The sequence below is a fragment of the Neoarius graeffei genome, chromosome 19 (genome assembly GCF_027579695.1).
Source record: "Neoarius graeffei isolate fNeoGra1 chromosome 19, fNeoGra1.pri, whole genome shotgun sequence".
Classification (NCBI taxonomy): Eukaryota; Metazoa; Chordata; class Actinopteri; order Siluriformes; family Ariidae; genus Neoarius; species Neoarius graeffei.
Genome location: NC_083587.1, coordinates 13,206,581 through 13,228,033, shown reverse-complemented (window position 1 = coordinate 13,228,033; position 21,453 = coordinate 13,206,581). Strand labels below are relative to the sequence as shown.

Genomic DNA, 21,453 nt, shown 5'->3' with positions numbered 1-21,453 from the left:
ACAAACAACTGGGAACAAACACCGGGAACAAACACCCAGGAACAAAACACCCGGGAACAAAAGACCTGGGAACAAATATGGGAACAAAACAATCAGGAACAAACACCCGGGAACAAAACACCCGGGAACAAAACATCAGGGAACAAACACCCGGGAACAAAACACCAGGGAACAAAACACCTGGGAACAAACACTCCGGAACAAAAAACCTGGGAAAAACACCCGGGAACAAAACACTTGTGAACAAAACACTCGGGAACAAACACTCAGGAACAAAAAAACAGGGAAAAACACCCGGGGACAAAACACTTGGTAACAAAACACTCGGGAACAAAAAACCTGGAAAAACACCCGGAAACAAAACACTTGGGAACAAAACACTCCGGAACAAACACTCAGGAACAAAAAAATCAGGGAAAAACACCCAGGGACAAAACACTTGGTAACAAAACACTCGGGAACAAAAAACCTGGGAAAAACACCCGGGAACAAAACACTCGGGAACACAAACTCAGGAACAAAAAACCTGGGAAAAACACCAGGGAACAAAACACTTGGGAACAAAACACCTGGGAACAAAAAACCTGGGCACAAATACTCGGAAAAAAAGACTTGGTAACAAACACCCAGGAACAAACACTCAGGAACAAAACACCCGGGAACAAAACATCCGGGAACAAACACCCGGGAACAAAACACCAGGGAACAAAACACCTGGGAACAAACACTCTGGGACAAAACACTCGGGAACAAACACCTGGGAATAAAAAATCTGGGAACAAATCACCGGGGAACTTACACTCGGGAACACTCGGGAACAAAACACTCAGGAAAAAAACACCCGGGAACAAAACACCCGGAAACAAAAAAACTGGGAACAAACACCCGGGAACAAACACTCAGGAACAAAACACTTGGGAACAAACACCGGGAGCAAAACAACTGGGAACAAAACACTTGGGAACAAAACACCTGGGAACAAACACTCGGGAACAAAAAAAATTGGGAACAAACACCCGGGAACAAACACCCAGGAACAAAAAACCTGGGAACAAACATGGGAACAAAACAATCAGGAACAAACACCCGGGAACAAAACATTAGGGAAAAAACACCCGGGAACAAAACACCAGGGAACAAAACACCTGGGAACAAACACTCCGGAACAGAAAACCTGGGAAAAACACCCGGGAACAAAACACTCGGGAACAAAACACTCGGGAACAAAAAACCTGGGAAAAACACCCGGGAATAAAACACTCGGGAACAAACACTAAGGAACAAAAAACCTGGGAAAACACCAGGGGACAAAACACTTGGGAACAAAACAATCATGAACAAACACTCAGGAAAAAAAAACCTGGGAAAAACACCCGGGGACAAAACACTTGGGGACAAAACACTTGGGGACAAAACACTCGAGAACAAACACTCCGGAAAAAAACCTGGGCACAAATACTTGGGAACAAAAGACTCGGGAACAAACACTCAGGAACAAAACACTCGGGAACAAACACCCGGGAACAAAAAACCTGGGCACAAATACTCGGGAACAAAAGACTCGGGAACAAACACCCGGGAACAAACACTCAGGAACAAAACACTCGGGAACAAACACCCAGGAACAAACAGTCAGGAACAAAACATTCGGTAACAAACACCCGGGAACAAACAGTCAGGAACAAAACATTCGGGAACAAACACCCGGGAACAAAATATCCAGGAATAAACACCCGGGAACAAAACACCAGGGAACAAAACACCTGGGAACAAACACTCGGGAACAAAACACTCGGGAACAAAAAACCTGGGAAAAACACCCGGGAACAAAACACTCGGGAACAAACACCTGGGAATAAAAAATCTGGGAACAAAACACCCGGGAACATATACTCGGGAACAAAACACTTGGGAACAAACACTTGGGAACAAAACACCCAGGAACAAAACACCCGGAAACAAAAAAAACTGGGAACAAACACCCACTCAGGACACAAACACTCAGGAACAAAACACTCGGGAACAAACATCTGGGAACAAAACATCTGAGAACAAACACCCGGGAACAAAACACCGGGGAACAAAACACCCAGGAACAAACACTCCGGAACAAAACACTCGGGAACAATCTCCTGGGAACAAACACCCAGGAACAAACATTCAGGAACAAAACACCCAGAAACAAAACACCCAGGAACAAATACTCAGGAACAAAACACCGGGGAACAAAGCACCCGGGAACAAAACACTCGGGAACAAAACACCCAGGAACAAAACACCTGGGAACAAAAAACCTGGGCACAAATACTCGGGAACAAAAAACCTGGGAAAAACACCCGGGAACAAAACACTTGGGAACAAACACTCAGGAACAAAACATTCGGGAACAAACACCCGGGAACAAAACATCCAGGAACAAACACCCGGGAACAAAACACCAGGGAACAAAACACCTGGGAACAAAACACCTGGGAACAAAACACCTGGGAACAAACACCCGGGAACAAACTCCTGGGAACAAACACCCAGGAACAAACATTCAGGAACAAAACACCCAGGAACAAAATACCCGGGAACAAAAAACCTGGGAACAAACACTCGGGAACAAAACACTCGGGAACAAAACACTCGGGAACAAAAAACCTGGGAAAAACACCCGGGAACAAAACACCCGGGAACAAAACACTTGGGAATAAAACATTTGGGAACAAACACCCGGGAACAAACACCCGGGAACAAACACCCGGGAACAAAATACCTGGGAACAAAACACCTGGGAACAAAACACCTGGGAACAAACACTCGGGAACAAAAAAACCTGGGAACAAACACCCGGGAACAAACACCCAGGAACAAAACACCTGGGAACAAAAAACCTGGGAACAAACACGGGAACAAAACAATCAGGAACAAACACCCGGGAACAAAACACCCAGGAACCAACACTCGGGAACAAACACTCGCGAACAAAACACCCGGGAACAAAAAACCTGGGCACAAATACTCGGGAACAAAACACTCAGGAACAAACACCCGGGAACAAACACTCAGGAACAACACACTCAGGAACAAACACCCGGGAAAAAAACATCCGGGAACAAACACCCGGGAAAAAAACACCCGGGAACTAACACTCCGGAACAAAACACTCGGGACCAAACTCCTGGGAACAAACACCCAGGAACAAACATTCAGGAACAAAACACCCAGGAACAAAACACCCGGGAACAAAAAACCTGGGAACAAACACCTGGGAACAAATACTCAGGAACAAAACACCCGGGAACAAACACTCGGGAACAAAACACCTGGGAACAAAACACTCGGGAACAAAACACCTGGGAACAAAACACCTGGGAACAAACACTCGGGAACAAACACCTGGGAACAAGCACCCAGGAACAAATATTCAGGAACAAAACACCTGGGAACAAACACTCAGGAACAAAACACTCGGGAACAAAACACCTGGGGACAAAAAACCTGGGAAAAACACCCGGAAACAAAACACTTGGGAACAAACACCCGGGAACAAACACCTGGGAACAAAACACCCAGGAACAAAACACCCGGGAACAAAATACTCAGGAACAAACACTCGGGAACAAAAAAACCTGGGAAAAACACCCGGGAACAAAACACTTGGGAACAAAACACTCGGGAACAAACACTCCGGAACAAACACTCGAGAACAAAAAACCTGGGAAAAACACCCGGGAACAAAACACTTGGGAACAAAACACCTGGGAACAAACACCCGGGAACAAACACCCAGGAACAAACACCCAGGAACAAAACACCTGGGAACAAAATACCTGGGAACAAAACACTTGGGAACAAAACACCGGGGAACAAACACTTGGGAACAAACACTCGGGAACAAAAAAACCTGGGAACAAACAACCGGGAACAAACACCCGGGAACAAAACACCCGGGAACAAAAAACCTGGGAACAAACACGGGAACAAAACACTCGTGAACAAACACCCGGGAAAAAACACTCGGGAACAAAACATCCAGGAACAAAACACCCGGGAACAAAACACTCGGGAACAAACACTCACGAACAAAACACCCGGGCACAAAACACCCGGGAACATATATATACACCCCAAGACCTGCAAAACAGGCAATTCACAGTTCATTTCTTCTCTCTCTTCCGGCGGGCTTCCCTTTGCTTGTGGTACGGTACAACTCTTCTATCGCAATACGACTTGCAGATGGTCTTTGTAACCGCTCTCCATTTCTCTCTATTGAGTGCAGAGTGATTCCACGTACCCAACACGCTTCCACGTTTCAGATCTTTTTTCAAAATGTCCTTAAACCTTAGTTTGGGACGGCCGACAGGTCGCGATCCACTTGCTAATTCAGAGAATAATAGTTGTCTTGGGACTCTGTTATCATCCATGCGGCAGAGGTATCCCAGCCAGCGGACATGACTCCTAACTAACTTGATTTCGATGTCTTCGACATTTGCGCGTCGGAGGACTTCCTCATTGCTTATAAAATCATCCCACTTGATCTTGAGAATGAGACGTAGATGGCGTTGTTGCAGAGAACAAAGCTCCCTAACTTCATGTTGATAGATAGTCCATGCCTCGCAACCGTACAATAAGAGTGGCATTAGGCATTGGTTGTAAACAGCGAACCTGGTTGGTACAGTAAGATCTCGTGAGTCGAAGACTCTTTTCCGGAGCTGACCATAGGCACATGATACCGTTTGGATGCGAGATGTGAGCTCCGCTCTCATTGAACAGTCACTTGACAGGTAACTACCAAGGTACTTGAAGTGAGTGACAATGGCCAGCTTTTTGCCATCAACAAAGAAGTCAGCAGTATTACCAATACACATGGTCTCCGTCTTTGTTGTGTTAATGCGCATCCCCATTCTTTTAGCAAGTTGATTATAGGATGTAAGTAGTGACTGCAGGCCTTCTGGGGTATCGCCGAATATGGTAATATCATCGGCATACTGTGCTTCTCTGATAAATTCCATAAGGACTTTTGTTTTTGCTTTAAGTCTGCGAAGATCAAAGAGATCACCATCAAACCGGAATCTTATCTGAATACTGCAGGTATGTTTGATTTTCTTAAAGGCTAGCCACAGCAGGACAGCTGCATAGATGCCAAAAAGAGTTGGTGCTAATTTGCATCCCTGCTTGACACCACAGTTGTATTCGAATGCCTGGATTAGTTCTCCGTCTACAATTAGTCTGGCATGAACATCAGAATACATCTTCTTTATTATTCTTATGAACTTGGGCGGGCAGCCCAATTTACTTAGGATCATAAAGAGAAGTTCATGATTGATGGTGTCGAAAGCTTTTAAGAAGTCTACAAAGACTATATACAAGTTTTTGCGTTGCTCTCTGGTCTTTTCCATAAGCTGACGAAGGGTGAATATTCCATCAATAGTGCCCCTACCAGCTCGGTACCCTGACTGAGACTGAGGATATATAAATTCAGCAAGCAATTGTAGTCTTTGCAAGATGATACCTGCAAATATTTTTCCCCACAACGCTTAGTAGAGATATCCCTCTGTAATTTCCACACTCGCTTCTGTCGCCCTTCTTAAATAAGATGGTGATGATTGCATCTTTCCACTCTTGAGGAATCATTTCAGTTGCCAAGATGATATTAAAGAGGGTAAGAAGAAAAGCTCTCAGGCAGCAGCCACCACAAAAAATAACTTCTGGAAGGACACCATCCGAGCTAGGGCTCTTCCCTAGTTTGGTATTTCAGATAGCTTTGTCCAGCTCCTGATCTGCAATAGGATGATCCATAGATTGCATAATTGGTAATTGATCTAGTTCGTCCACAACTGTAAAGTCAACATCACTGGGAAGGTTTAGCAAATCACCGAAGTGTTCCACCCATCTGCCCTTGACTTCTGCGGGATCAGACAATAGAATGCCATCTTAAAAACCTGAGAACAAACACTCGGGAACAAACACTTAGGAACAAAACACCGGGGAACAAAACACCCGGGAACCAACACTCGGGAACAAACACTCGCGAACAAAACACCCGGGAACAAAAAACCTGGAAACAAACACTCGGGAACAAACACTTGGGAACAAAACACCCGGGAACAAAAAACCTGGGAACAAACACTCGGGAACAAAACACCCGGGAACAAACACTCGGGAACAAAACACCTGGGAACAAAACACCCAGGAACAAACACTCGGGAACAAAACACCCAGGAACAAACACTCAGGAATAAACACTCAGGAACAAACACTTGGGAACAAAACACCCAGGAACAAAAAACCTGGGAACAAACACTGGGGAACAAAACACCCGGGAACAAACACTCGGGAACAAACACTCGGGAACAAAACACCCGGGAACCAACACTCAGGAACAAACACTCGCGAACAAAACACCCAGGAGCAAAAAACCTGGGAACAAACACTCGGGAACAAACACTTGGGAACAAAACACCCGGGAACAAACACTCGGGAACAAAACACCTGGGAACAAAACACTCGGGAACCAACACTCAGGAACAAACACTCGGGAACAAAACACCCAGGAACAAACACTCAGGAATAAACACTCAGGAACAAACACTTGGGAACAAAACACCCAGGAACAAAAAACCTGGGAACAAACACTCGGGAAGAAAACACCCGGGAACAAACACTGGGGAACAAACACTCGGGAACAAAACACCCGGGAACAAACACTCGGGAATAAAACACCTGGGAACAAACACTCGGGAACAAAACACCTGGGAACAAAACACCCAGGAACAAATACTCGGGAACAAAACACCCAGGAACAAACACTCAGGAATAAACACTCAGGAACAAACACTTGGGAACAAAACACCCGGGAACAAACACTCAGGAACAAACACTCGGGAACAAAACACCTGGGAACCAACACTCGGGAACAAACACTCGCGAACAAAACACCCGGGAACAAACACTCGGGAACAAACACTTGGGAACAAAACACCCGGGAACAAAACACCCGGGAACAAACATTCGGGAACAAACACTCGGGAACTAAACACCCAGGAACCAACACTCGGGAACAAACACTCGCGAACAAAACACCCAGGAACAAACACTCAGGAATAAACACTTGGGAACAAAACACCCGGGAACAAAAAACCTGGGAACAAACACTTGGGAAGAAAACACCCGGGAACAAATACTTGGGAACAAACACTCGGGAACAAAACACCCGGGAACAAACACTCGGGAACAAAACACCCAGGAACAAACACTCGGGAACAAAACACCCAGGAACAAACACTCAGGAATAAACACTCGGGAACAAACACTCGGAAACAAAACACCCAGGAACAAACACCCGGGAACAAACACCCGGGAACAAGCACTCAGGAATAAACACCTGGGAACAAACACCCGGGAACAAACACCCAGGAACAAGCACTCAGGAATAAACTCTCGGGAACAAACACTCGGGAACAAAACACTCGGGAACAAACACTTGGGGTGTTTAGTGAGCTTCACTCACCAGCCCGACACAGACATGAGGGAATGTGAACTTTTAACTCCATCCATTTCAGTGGAATTAAATTTTGTTTGCTGCAAATACTGTTAGCAAAACCTGTGGAAAAAAGCGACTATGTCAAAACATCTCTTGCTTTTTCTTCACTCCCACCAGCACAGATACTGAAACCTTGGTAATTTGCCTGCATCGATTTTTTTTTCTTTAAAAACTAACAAGATTTTAAATAAATACAGGGAAAACCCCACAGCTAAAAACACATCGTGCACAAAACTGCAGCTTTTATACAAAACTTACATGCAAATTTAATAAATTATAAAATATAAATATAATAAAAATTAATCCTAAAAATAGAACTGTCTCATTATATTTAAACATTTCCATTTCCAAAAAAGATCTTCCAAATTCAATTCCGATCTTTTCCATGTGTTACTGGATCGGCTCAAATTCATTCTTTTTTCTTCTCAGATATCTGATCCCACATTTTTTGCTGGTATCGGCCCGATACTGATCCAGGGTATTGCATCAGCACCCTCTCTAAAAATAAAGCAACTTTTAAAGATACAAAATAAAATAAAATAAATTTAAAAAAAAACGCACTGGGCCCCAAAAGACTGTGCTGTCAAAAGCCGTTTTTTTCCTGTTTGTTAAATAAAACAGTGAAAATGAAAATATTTTAAAGCTAAAAGTGATTCTAGTAAAAATTCTCTGCATCAGTTTCAGTATGATATAAATACAGATACAGAAGACAATCAGTAACAGTCCTGAGAACTTCATCCTGTGTTATATATCTGTGTTCCTCAGAGTTCCTGTCGATTACGATTTCCAGCTTTAAGAGCTCTTCCTTCTCCCCATTGTGATGTGTTCAGCACTCAGACCTGATCAGGAGTTTATTAGAATTATTATCTGAACTCACTTTCCTCAGAGCTCTCCGTGCTGCTCACACTGTCGGCGTGCGCCAGCCCATGTCTCTGCAGGTGTTTCCTGATGCTGAAGCGACTCCTCCTGGATTTCCCGTAACCTCGAAGTTTGGGCTGCTCTTCCAAATCCCTGCCGGAATTTTTACTTTTACTTTGTGCGAGACCGTTAGAAGGAGACGCCATGGAGAGAGACGCTTCTGCTACATTCTGAAACACACACAGAGTGGGTTAGTAAACAATGTGTGGTGCTGTTATAGGAAAATAATCCACGACAGGATGGTGTGATGAAGCAGAGTTACCGTTACTGTTACCATCCTGCTGCTGATTATTTTCCTCCAACAGCATGTTCCCAAGTGTTTTATTCCTCTTACACCACAGCGATTTAACAACAATTACCATTTATTATTAAAGAGCAATGTTATACTTTTTATCTGTTTACAATAACGTTTAATGTTGTGGAACAACAGTGAAACAGGTTCGTTCCTCTCTCTTACACTCGTTCCCTCGGCAGTGTCTCTTTATTCTCTCATGAAATTAATAAGAAAAACACGCAGCTTGTTCCATCATGTTACTGAAGAACTGTAAAGAAGTGTAAACTCCTCTGTCCTTAAAGTTCCAGCTTCACCTCTGACTGTTACACAGCGCTGACAGTGGAGACTCCTTCCAGAAACGTTACACAAACACATTTCTCCTCACAGAAAACTTCACCACGTTTATTAAACAGCTCGTTCACCTCTGCAGACGTGTTGAGGGTTCTCGTCACGCTCCCTACATCAGTTAGCCGGTGTTCTCGATCGTCCCAGCGTCCGTACGCCAAATCAATCCCGCCCACAAAGGCCACTGATTGGTCAATGACCACAATCTTCTCGTGATGAGCCCACAGATAGACGGTGGAGGAGACATGGTCAGGATGTCGCATCACCTGGAAAAGGAAAAAAAAAAACAATCATCCTGGTGTTTCATCCTCTGCCTCATCTTCAGCCCTCCTCCTCCTGATTTACCTTGATGTTGGGGTGAAGCTGCTGCAACGTCCTCTTGCTGTATTCACTGTTGATCCCAAGAGCAAGTTCCACTTCCTTATAGAGCATAACGAAGACCCGAACTCCTTTTTGCTGCAAACCACAAAGCAGAGAGTCACAGCGCTAAAAATCTTTAACAACATCAGATCACTGCACAAACAGAGTTAATGAGACAGGAACCTTTTCAGCTTGGAAACAAACAAACAAAAAACCAAACAAATAGTTAAATAAGTGTTTGTTTGTTAAAAGCGGTCATATTAGTGAACATGTTTGTGGATTTATTGTACAACTATGAATCTCTCACTGGTTGTTCCAGCAGGTCTGATCAGCTGAAGCTCAGTGCAGGAGCGTTTCTGTGTTTAACGCAGCTCTTTATTTGAAAATGATCAATAAATCTTTATTTTATTATTTTCAGCTTGATATATTAAATCATAATAACGAGGTGAATGGACTCAGATGAGCAGAGAACTAAATCCTGCAGGGGACACTCACGGCTTTGCGTTTCAGGATGCAGTCCAGACGCCAGCGGTTTCCTTCAACAACTGGCCTTTTGAGGAAAATCTCGGGACTCAGCCTGCAAACATAACACAGCGCGATCAGAGACAACGGGGAATATTACTCACCTTATTAATCACCAGAGTGCGAGTTCACTCTCAAAGGACAAATTTGGAACCTTCAAGTTCAGGTTTATTAAAGCATCATTTCATGACACTCAGGTGCATTCATTAAAATCAATAAATAATCAACACAAATTCATCAGTACAATCAAATACACAGTGCTGTACAAAAGTCTGAGGAAGTCTGTGTTTTAGGACAAACCTTGTTATAGATTTTTATTTGATGAATTCTCCATTATGGACTCGGTACTAAAACATGTTTGATTCCAAACATTAGTTTTCCAGAAGAAAGTTAAAGCCAAAACATTCCAGGAAAATGTTTGTAAGTCAGTAAAGAAAGCCGCGTATTACATAAGAGACTCTTTTCAGACAAAAAAACATAATGAAGGCTGCAGCGTTTTACTGCAAAAATAAGAAGCAGCTGTGACAGTTAAAGTGCCCTGAAGATCCAAGGCTGGTTCTGGAAGAGGTTCAGAAACAAATCTGCAGCTTGTTTCCTTATTAAAGTGAACACACTGTACCTCAGACCGCTGCTGTTTTAAAGCAAATAGTCACCACAACAAACACTGACTCCGCTTCAGTTTTTTTTCAGTGTTTTACTGCCTTTACAGTGTTTTTAATGTAGAAACGTTTCATCATTAATGAAAATAATGGCGTCTTTACTCTCTGCATGCGCTGAAGACTTTTGCACAGAACTGTATATATAAACAAATACACGGTTCTCCAGTTTTTCCTTTCAATGTTCTGTAGAGAACCCTTCAATAGATAATATGAGAACTTTTAAAATGTGGTGCAATCACTGCAAACAGACAGACAGACAGACAGACAGACAGACAGACAGACAGACAGATAGATAGATAGATAGATAGATAGATAGATAGATAGATAGATAGATAGATAGATAGATAGATAGATGATATTTGAATAAATTAATTTTAATTCTAAAAAGTTCTGTTTGGATTTTATCCACAAAAATGACACCCATCCATCCGTTATCTCTAGCCGCTTTATCCTGTTCTACAGGGTCGCAGGCAAGCTGGAGCCTATCCCAGCTGACTACGGGCGAAAGGCGGGGTACACCCTGGACAAGTCGCCAGGTCATCACAGGGCTGACACATAGACACAGACAACCATTCACACTCACATTCACACCTACGGTCAATTTAGAGTCACCAGTTAACCTAACCTGCATGTCTTTGGACTGTGGGGGAAACCGGAGCACCCGGAGGAAACCCACGCGGACACGGGGAGAACATGCAAACTCCGCACAGAAAGGTCCCCGTCGGCCACGGGGCTCGAACCCAGAACCTTCTTGCTGTGAGGCGACAGTGCTAACCACTACACCACCATGCTGCCATCATAGTATATTAATTATTATATTAATTATATTAACAAAAATGCACTACTTATATGAATATGAAGCTATTACTATTTTGATCTTTGTTTTAAAAAGTACCGATTTTACTTTACAGTGGTGCTTGAAAGTTTGTGAACCCTTTGGAATTTTCTATATTTCTGCATAAATATGACCTAAAACCTACGCGGACATGGGGAGAACATGCAAACTCCCAAAAAGGACATAAATGAAATAAAGTTTGAAGTTTTTAAAGTTTTATTTTAAAGGTGAAGTCTTAATTAGTTGAATTGACTGGAACTGAAAACATTAACAACGATACAGAACTTTATTTGCTCGTTTATGTTCATTTTTGTTTGCACCAAGCTCAGTATGAAAGACTGTTTTATCGTGTTTAGTTTATTTCAGTTAACAAAATGGACTTCTTTCAAAAACGTCACATTCTTCTGTAGAACTAACTTTCACTTTATTTACTTTTATTTACTGAACAGTTTTATTCTGTGAGCAGTTCAGTAAATGATGTCGACTCACTGCACATTTTGTAGAATTGACTTCTGCCACAACACCAACGCTACAGATAATAATAAGAATAATAATAGGGGTGGCACGGTGGTGTAGTGGTTAGCACTGTCGCCTCACAGCAAGAAGGTCCGGGTTCGAGCCCCGTGGCCGGCGAGGGCCTTTCTGTGCGGAGTTTGCATGTTCTCCCCATGTCTGCGTGGGTTTCCTCTGGGTGCTCCGGTTTCCCCCACAGTCCAAAGACATGCAGGTTAGGTTAACTGGTGACTCTAAATTGACCGTAGGTGTGAATGTGAGTGTGAATGGTTGTCTGTGTCTATGTGTCAGCCCTGTGATGACCTGGCGACTTGTCCAGGGTGTACCCCGCCTTTCGCCCGTAGTCAGCTGGGATCGGCTCCAGCTTGCCTGCGACCCTGTAGAACAGGATAAAGCGGCTAGAGATAATGAGATGAGATGAGATGACTTCTGCCACAACACCAACGCTACAGATAATAATAATAAGAATAATAATAGGGGTGGCACGGTGGTGTAGTAGTTAGCACTGTCGCCTCACAGCAAGAAGGTCCGGGTTCGAGCCCCGTGGCCGGCGAGGGCCTTTCTGTGCGGAGTTTGCATGTTCTCCCCGTGTCCGCGTGGGTTTCCTCCGGGTGCTCCGGTTTCCCCCACAGTCCAAAGACATGCAGGTTAGGTTAACTGGTGACTCTAAATTGACTGTAGGTGTGAATGTGAGTGTGAATGGTTGTTTGTCTCCATGTGTCAGCCCTGCGATAACCTGGCGACTTGTCCAGGGTGTACCCCGCATTTCGCCCGTAGTCGGCTGGGATAGGCTCCAGCTTGCCTGCGACCCTGTAGAACAGGATAAGCGGCTACAGATAATGGATGGATGGATAATAATAATAATAATAATAATAATTATGTAGAGATGTTAAAAATGCTGTGTAATGATGTTGAAATAGAACTGGTACTGCAGGAGATTACTGGAAGAAAGCTTGAAAAGGGCGCAAACAGAGCCCCTGATGCTCGATTAGAAATCCATGCTCGTGGGTTTTGGGAGAAGCGGAGATCTGCATTCTTCGACGTCCGGGTGTGTCACCCAAATCCAGAATCATACAGATACCTAAGCCCCAAGCAAGTCTACTGACAACACGAGAAGGAAAAGAAACGCCAGTATGCTAGCAGGGTTATGGAAATCGAGCAAGGTACAGTCACACCACTGGTATTCAGCACAACAGGTGGAACGGCAGAGGAATGTAAGAAGTGCCACAACAGACTTGCCGAGCTACTAGCAATTAAAAATGGCGAGGACTATGCGGGTACGGTGACATGGCTGAGAGCGAAAGTGTCCGTCATGATCCTACTCTCGGCTCTACTCTGTTTGAGAGGATCAAGAACAATTAGAAGGACTTTAGATATTAATAATGTAGACATTACACTAGAGAATATGGCAGCACAAATAACCTGAAGTTATTTATTTTATTTTCCTCTTTTTTTACTTTTTAAGCCCTAATTAGGATAGGTTTTGATTTTTAATTTTTTTTTCTTTACATGTTTACATATTCAGATTTTTTTAACACAATAATGATAATAATAATAATAAGTTGATGGGGGAACAGCGTCTGCAGAAACAGAGTGGAGACTTTATTGACTTACAGATTTGTAACCGTAAACCTGCCTTCTGACTGAAAGAGGATCTGACCACTATTCTGTCGTGTGTGTGTGTGTGTGTGTCCTGATGTTTTCTGCTCTACTCTACATACTAAACACTATCTTCTCCTCATCTCCTCATCTCAGTTGGAATGTTAGATTTTGAGTTTTTTACTGTTATGTGAATGTCTTAATGAAGTTCCTTGTGAAGTCTGTTACGGGACGTTACAAGCACCTTTCACTGATTTATGTGTATTTTGATGTAATTTCCCAGCCTGATCCAGAGTCAGCTGTATTCTGTTGGCACATACCACCAGTCTGTGATGAAGATCTCCTCCTCAGCTTCCTCCAGTGCATTAGCGACGTCCTCCATGTACGTTTTTCCGTTCACAAACCTGAAACACACAACACAGTCCATGTCACACCTGAAACATGTCACACCTGGAACACATCACACCTGTATACAAGAACCATCATATCAGCAGGGCTAAATGAGATTCCAGCTGAGTGCCTGAGTTCACAGAACCAGCACTGTGACCCGCTGGGTCTCGTCTCTGTCATTACCCGAGTGTGTAACTTCAGTTAAATCATCGTCCTCGTGTTGCCGTGTGTGAACAGCTCACGAGCGAAAAATGTAAAGGGTTTAAGGTTGAAGAGCGAGACGTAAAGAACGTGAAATGTCTTGTGAGGTGTGTGTGTGATTATCGCATTCCCGTGTGGGTCAGTGCAGGATCACTGCTACTGGATCACTTTCACTCCAGTTCTCAGGTTACTGCAGAAATACTCTAGCAGAACCACGATGAGGGACGCTTCATCTTCATCATCATCTTCTTTATCACCATCACCACACTGCTTTCAGTACCTGTGCTTCATTTCTAAAGCCTTATCTTACTTGTGTAAGTTATATATCACCTGTAAATGATAGACTCTGAGAAAAGATCAGATCTAGAACACTTAACTCTCTGAGAGAACCTTTAAAAGGATCCTAAAAAGCCTTAAACTATCCAAAGAAACCTTCAAAGAACCTTTTTTCTGATAATCTCATTATCTCTAGCCGCTTTATCCTTCTACAGGGTCGCAGGCAAGCTGGAGCCTATCCCAGCTGACTACGGGCGAAAGGCGGGGTACACCCTGGACAAGTCGCCAGGTCATCACAGGGCTGACACATAAACACAGACAACCATTCACACTCACATTCACAGCTACGGTCAATTTAGAGTCACCAGTTAACCTAACCTGCATGTCTTTGGACTGTGGGGGAAACCGGAGCACCCAGAGGAAACCCACGCGGACACGGGGAGAACATGCAAACTCCGCACAGAAAGGCCCTCGCCGGCCACAGGGCTCGAACCCAGACCTTCTTGCTGTGAGGCGACAGCGCTAACCACTACACCACTGTGCCACCCCCATTTCATTTTGTATTGTATTTAGCTTAAAAAAAAAAAACTCGTTCCAAATCTCACCAAACACCAAATGATTTTTTTCTTTTTCCCAGTGTTCATTTTAATCAATCACATTTCTGATTATTATTTGTGATTATTCCACAAACAAAGCGTGTGGTTTCTCGTTACCATTTGGACGGGATGTTTTCCTGCACGTTGGCGAAGGAACCAAAGCGATGGTCCTGGAGGAAGGCGCTGCCATATTTATGCACGAAGTCATCAATGGCTTGACCCCACCAGCGGGCGTGGCGGAAACTGGAGAACTTCAGGACCAGGTTCCTGAGGAACGAGAGAGAGAGAGTGTATGTGTGTGTGAGGGGGTGTTTTACTGTCAGAGTGAGTTAACAATGATCCACATTGTGATTAAATTATAATTGAACACATGCTGTGCTGCCAGTCATCTTCCTTTTATCACACATTTAACACAAAAAGCGTGTTATTAATTTATACACATTAGTGGGAGTGTGTGTGGGGTGTGTGTGTGTGTGTTTGTAACTTGTGAACCTGCACAGACTGTCCACACGAACGCCATGCTTTGTCTCCGTGTCTTTAGAGTCCATTTTTACACAGAACTCTTTATCCACCAGCAGGACGAAGGAGATGGCACCGGAGTCGGGCTTCATGTAGAGCAGGAAAGAATCTTTCACCACCAACCAACTATACACACACACACGTACACACACAAGAAAACAGTCAATAGATACAACATATAGCATTAATGACATTTTTTAAAAAAAACTGTTGCATGAGAAGCAACAAAATAAATATGTGCTAATTTTATTTATCAGCATCCTTTTTATGACAAAAATGAAATGATAAAAATATACAAATTCACACTTGTACTGGAAATATAAAAAAAAACCGAGAGAAAAATTGAGAAATAAAATCAGAAACGTTTTGATAATATTATGACCTTTTTGAACTCAGTGACTTTATTTTATCTGATAAAATGTTTAAAATCCTAAAAAAAAGTGTATTGTTGAATTGTTATTTACTGAAATTAAGAAGAAGACGGTCCATAAAAACAACTTATCATAGTATGTCCATCCATCCATAATCTGTAGCCGCTTATCCTGTTCTACAGGGTCGCAGGCAAGCTGGAGCCTATCCCAGCTGACTACGGGCGAAAGGCGGGGTACACCCTGGACAAGTCGCCAGGTCATCACAGGGCTGACGCATAGACACAGACAACCATTTACACTCACATTCACACCTACGGTCAATTTAGAGTCACCAGTTAACCTAACCTGCATGTCTTTGGACTGTGGGGGAAACCGGAGCACCCGGAGGAAACCCACGCGGACACGGGGAGAACATGCAAACTCCGCACAGAAAGGCCCCCGTCGGCCTCTGGACTCGAACCCAGAACCTTCTTGCTGTGAGGCAACAGTGCTAACCACTACACCACTGTGCTGCCATCATAGTATATTAATTATTATATTAATCATATTAACAAAAATGCACTACTTATATGAATATGAAGCTATTACTATTTTGATCTTTATTTTAAAAAGTACCGACTTTACTTTACAGTGGTGCTTGAAAGTTTGTGAACCCTTTGGAATTTTCTATATTTCTGCATAAATATGACCTAAAACATCATCATATTTTCACACAAGTCCTAAAAGTAGATAAAGAGAACCCAGTTAAACAAATGAGACAAAAATATTATACTTGGTCATTTATTTATTGAGGAAAATGATCCAATATTGCGTATCTGTGAGTGGCAAAAGTATGTGAACCTTTGCTTTCAGTATCTGGTGTGATCCCTTTGTGCAGCAATAACTGCAACTAAACATTTCCGGTAACTGTTGATCAGTCCTGCACACTGGCTTGGAGGAATTTTAGCCCATTCCTCCTTACAGAACAGCTTCAACTCTGGGATGTTGGTGGGTTTCCTCACATGAACTGCTCGCGTCAGGTCCTTCCACAACATTTCGATTGGATTAAGGTCAGGACTTTGACTTGGCCATTCCAAAACATTAACTTTATTCTTCTTTAACCATTCTTTGGTAGAACGACTTGTGTGCTTAGGGTCATTGTCTTGCTGCATGACCCACCTTCTCTCGAGATTCAGTTCATGGACAGATGTCCTGACATTTTCCTTTAGAAGCCGCTGGTAAAATTCAAAATTCATTGTTCCATCAATGATGGCAAGCCGTCCTGGCCCAGATGCAGCAAAACAGGTCCAAACCATGATACAACCCCGATTCCAAAAAAGTTGGGACAAAGTACAAATTGTAAATAAAAACGGAATGCAATAATTTACAAATCTCAAAAACTGATATTGTATTCACAATAGAACATAAACAACATATCAAATGTCGAAAGTGAGACGTTTTGAAATTTCATGCCAAATACTGGCTCATTTGAAATTTCATGACAGCAACACATCTCAAAAAAGTTGGGACAGGGGCAATAAGAGGCTGGAAAAGTTAAAGGTACAAAAAAGGAACAGCTGGAGGACCAAATTGCAACTCATTAGGTCAATTGGCAATAGGTCATTAACATGACTGGGTATAAAAAGAGCATCTTGGAGTGGCAGCGGCTCTCAGAAGTAAAGATGGGAAGAGGATCACCAATCCCCCTAATTCTGCGCCAACAAATAGTGGAGCAATATCAGAAAGGAGTTCGACAGTGTAAAATTGCAAAGAGTTTGAACATATCATCATCTACACTGCATAATATCATCCAAAGATTCAGAGAATCTGGAAGAATCTCTGTGCGTAAGGGTCAAAGCCGGAAAACCGTACTGGGTGCCCGTGATCTTTGGGCCCTTCGATGGCACTTCATCACATACAGGCATGCTTCTGTATTGGAAATCACAAAATGGGCTCAGGAATATTTCCAGAGAACATTATCTGTGAACACAATTCACCGTGCCATCTGCTGTTGCCAGCTAAAACTCTATAGTTCAAAGAAGAAGCCATATCTAAACATTATCCAGAAGCGCAGATGTCTTCTCTGGGCCAAGGCTCATTTAAAATGGACTGTGGCAAAGTGGAAAACTGTTCTGTGGTCAGACGAATCAAAATTTGAAGTTCTTTATGGAAATCAGGGACGCCGTGTCATTCGGACTAAAGAGGAGAAGGACGACCCAAGTTGTTATCAGCGCTCAGTTCAGAAGCCTGCATCTCTGATGGTATGGAGTTGCGTGTGGCATGGGCAGCTTACACATCTGGAAAGACACCATCAATGCTGAAAGGTATATCCAGGTTCTAGAGCAATATATGCCCCCATCCAGACGACGTCTCTTTCAGGGAAGACCTTGCATTTTCTAACACGACAATGCCAAACCACATACTGCATCAATTACAGCATCATGACTGCGTAGAAGAAGGGTCCGGCTACTGAACTGGCCAGCCTGCAGTCCAGATCTTTCACCCATAGAAAACATTTGGCGCATCATAAAACGGAAGATACGACAAAAAAAAAAACTAAGACAGTTGAGCAACTACAATCCTACATTAGACAAGAATGGGTTAACATTCCTATCCCTAAACTTGAGCAACTTGTCTCCTCAGTCCCCAGACGTTTACAGACTGTTGTAAAGAGAAAAGGAGATGTCTCACAGTGGTAAACATGGCCTTGTCCCAACTTTTTTGAGATGTGTTGTTGTCATGAAATTTAAAATTACCTAATTTTTCTCTTTAAATGATACATTTTCTCAGTTTAAACATTTGATATGTCATCTATGTTCCATTCTGAATAAAATATGGAATTTTGAAACTTCCGCATCATTGCATTCCATTTTTATTTACAATTTGTACTTTGTCCCAACTTTTTTGGAATCGGGGTTGTACTACCACCACCATGTTTCACAGACAGGATAAGGTTCTTATGCTGGAATGCAGTGTTTTCCTTTCTCCAGACATAACACTTCTCATTTAAACCAAAAAGTTCTATTTTGGTCTCATCCGTCCACAAAACATTTTTCCAATAGCCTTCTGGCTTGTCCGCGTGATCTTTAGCAAACTGCAGATGAGCAGCAATGTTATTTTTGAGAGCAGTGGCTTTCTCCTTGCAACCCTGCCATGCACACCATTGTTGTACAGTGTTCTCCTGATGGTGGACTCATGAACATTAACATTAGCCAATGTGAGAGAGGCCTTCAGTTGCTTAGAAGTTACCCTGGGGTCCTTTGTGACCTCGCCGACTATTACACGCCTTGCTCTTGGAGTGATCTTTGTTGGTCGAACACTCCTGGGGAGGGTAACAATGGTCTTGAATTTCCTCCATTTGTACACAATCTGTCTGACTGTGGATTGGTGGAGTCCAAACTCTTTAGAGATGGTTTTGTAACCTTTTCTAGCCTGATGAGCATCAACAACGCTTTTTCTGAGGTCCTCAGAAATCTCCTTTGTTCGTGCTATGATACACTTCCACAAACACGTGTTGTGAAGATCAGACTTTGATAGATCCCTGTTCTTTAAATAAAACAGGGTGCCCACTCACACCTGATTGTCATCCAATTGACTGAAAACACCTGACTCTAATTTCTCCTTCAAATTAACTGCTAATCCTAGAGGTTCACATACTTTTGCCACTCACAGATATGTAATATTGGATCATTTTCCTCAATAAATAAATGACCAAGTACAATATTTTTGTCTCATTTGTTTAACTGGGTTCTCTTTATCTACTTTTAGGACTTGTGTGAAAATCTGACGATGTTTTAGGTCATATTTATGCAGAAATATAGAAAATTCTAAAGGGTTCACAAACTATCAAGCACCACTGTAGCTGTTAGAATCATAAACACTGTGCTATAATTCAGAGCATAAACACAGTTCATATGTAAATAAAGTGATAAATAAAGGTGACTGTGGTACCGTTTGGACCAGCGGTAACACACTTTACTGTGGCCGCAGCAGTTAAGTCCAGGAATCCGGTGACCTCCGGACCTTTTATGCACCATTCCTTCTCTAAAGAGGAAACAGATTAGACGCATCATTACCTCACAGCGACAACTGGAATGTTATCCTGTAACTGTTAATCAATATAATAAAATAAAAAAAGCCTTACAATCCTTTTGGTCCCAAATCATGAATAAACGACAGCTGACTCACGTCAATGAACTCCATCTGATAATCATTAAATACACATCAGTTAGTGTGGCTTGTGTGTATTTTATCTACACAAATATTCCAGATGTGAAGGCGGCACTCACTGTGGCATGGTAGTTTCTGTACAGCGGCATTTTTAGCAGCTTGTTTAAATAATCCTCGAGCTGACGCTGTTAAAACACATCGTTAATATAATTACACAAAGCAGCACAGTGTCACAAAATTTAATGATTATTCAGAGTAAAACAATTACCCCAGGCTTTAAGCATTCATTAAACCGCCATGTAAATATCACCTGTATTGATTTACAATTTGGTGCAAAAGTTTTGGCTCGCTGTGGATTTACAGTGGAAAAACAGATAGATGTATATATATTTTATAATTTATCTACAAATAAGTCTAACTCCAAAAAGTTAAAAATGAAACATGGATGTGTCCTGGAACAAGGAAAAATAAAACTAAAAGGAAGTTATTGCTAGCTTGAAAATAACTCTATTGTTCCACCAGATCTGATAAAAGTCATTAGAAAGGGGGGGGGGGGGGGGGGGGGGGTGTCGCAAACTTTTAACCTGATCAGTTTCACTTTTGATTGTTTTGTTAAAGACAGAACATCTGTGAAATACCAAATATCATGTTGCTATAAATTATTCATCCTTCCTAAGGGTGTAGAAACTTTTGCATTCATGTATGAACAGAACTGAAGTGCACTGGATTTAAACCGACCCTCCGGCTGGACACTTGCTCCTCCCGGGCGAGTTCGTCTCCCCCGCCACGCGGTAACGTCGGCATCTGCCGTGCGTGTCTGACCGTCTGCCTCCGCTCTGTGTGACTGCAGAAAAACACACACACACGTAAACACAAACAGGAAGAAGAAAATCTGTGTCAATGTGCAGGAGACAGACAGAGACGTTTGGAGCTCACGTGCGAGAGGGCAGAGGAATCTTCAGGAAGGTTTTGTAGGTGCGTAATTCTCTGTGCAGCTCCATGAAGTGCTTCTCCTTCCTCTTCACTGTCCAGATGAAGTTCCCGTGTCTCATCTCGATCCTGAAAACTGCGGGAAGTTTCTGAAACACAGATGTCATCATGCCAAAGACTCAGAGTAGCAACACCAACAGTCATTTATTCGACTCAAGCTGCATTTCTGAGAAATATTCACAAATAAAAATCTGCACGTTTTTTTCTGAAACCCTGAACTGCTGATTGAGTCCCGAGGCATTTTTATTCTCACAGATTGACGGCTTTACATCACTTGAACAGAGTCATTCACCAAAACTGTCAGAATGCTGCTGGGGTGTAAACAGTAATCTGAACTGTAATTTAGTCACTGTGTGACAGAATCTCCGTATAATACCTTTTATTTCTACATCTTTAATTACTTATTTA

General features: G+C 42.7%; 1 protein-coding gene across 1 annotated transcript in view; it reads right to left on the bottom strand.

Moving 5' to 3' along the window:
* The window catches only part of pld1b (phospholipase D1b), a 96,276-nt gene that overhangs the window by 21,509 nt on the left and 53,314 nt on the right, over positions 1 to 21,453 (bottom strand). The window contains exons 4-15 of the mRNA XM_060899681.1: positions 20,992 to 21,134; positions 20,794 to 20,899; positions 20,175 to 20,240; positions 20,030 to 20,088; positions 19,837 to 19,929; positions 15,509 to 15,661; positions 15,134 to 15,283; positions 13,874 to 13,957; positions 9,921 to 10,002; positions 9,411 to 9,521; positions 9,143 to 9,331; positions 8,406 to 8,616 (exon numbers count right to left, since the gene is read on the bottom strand). Coding sequence (XP_060755664.1) covers positions 8,406 to 8,616; positions 9,143 to 9,331; positions 9,411 to 9,521; positions 9,921 to 10,002; positions 13,874 to 13,957; positions 15,134 to 15,283; positions 15,509 to 15,661; positions 19,837 to 19,929; positions 20,030 to 20,088; positions 20,175 to 20,240; positions 20,794 to 20,899; positions 20,992 to 21,134 — 1,447 coding nt within the window. The remainder of the gene's footprint in view (positions 1 to 8,405; positions 8,617 to 9,142; positions 9,332 to 9,410; positions 9,522 to 9,920; positions 10,003 to 13,873; positions 13,958 to 15,133; positions 15,284 to 15,508; positions 15,662 to 19,836; positions 19,930 to 20,029; positions 20,089 to 20,174; positions 20,241 to 20,793; positions 20,900 to 20,991; positions 21,135 to 21,453) is intronic.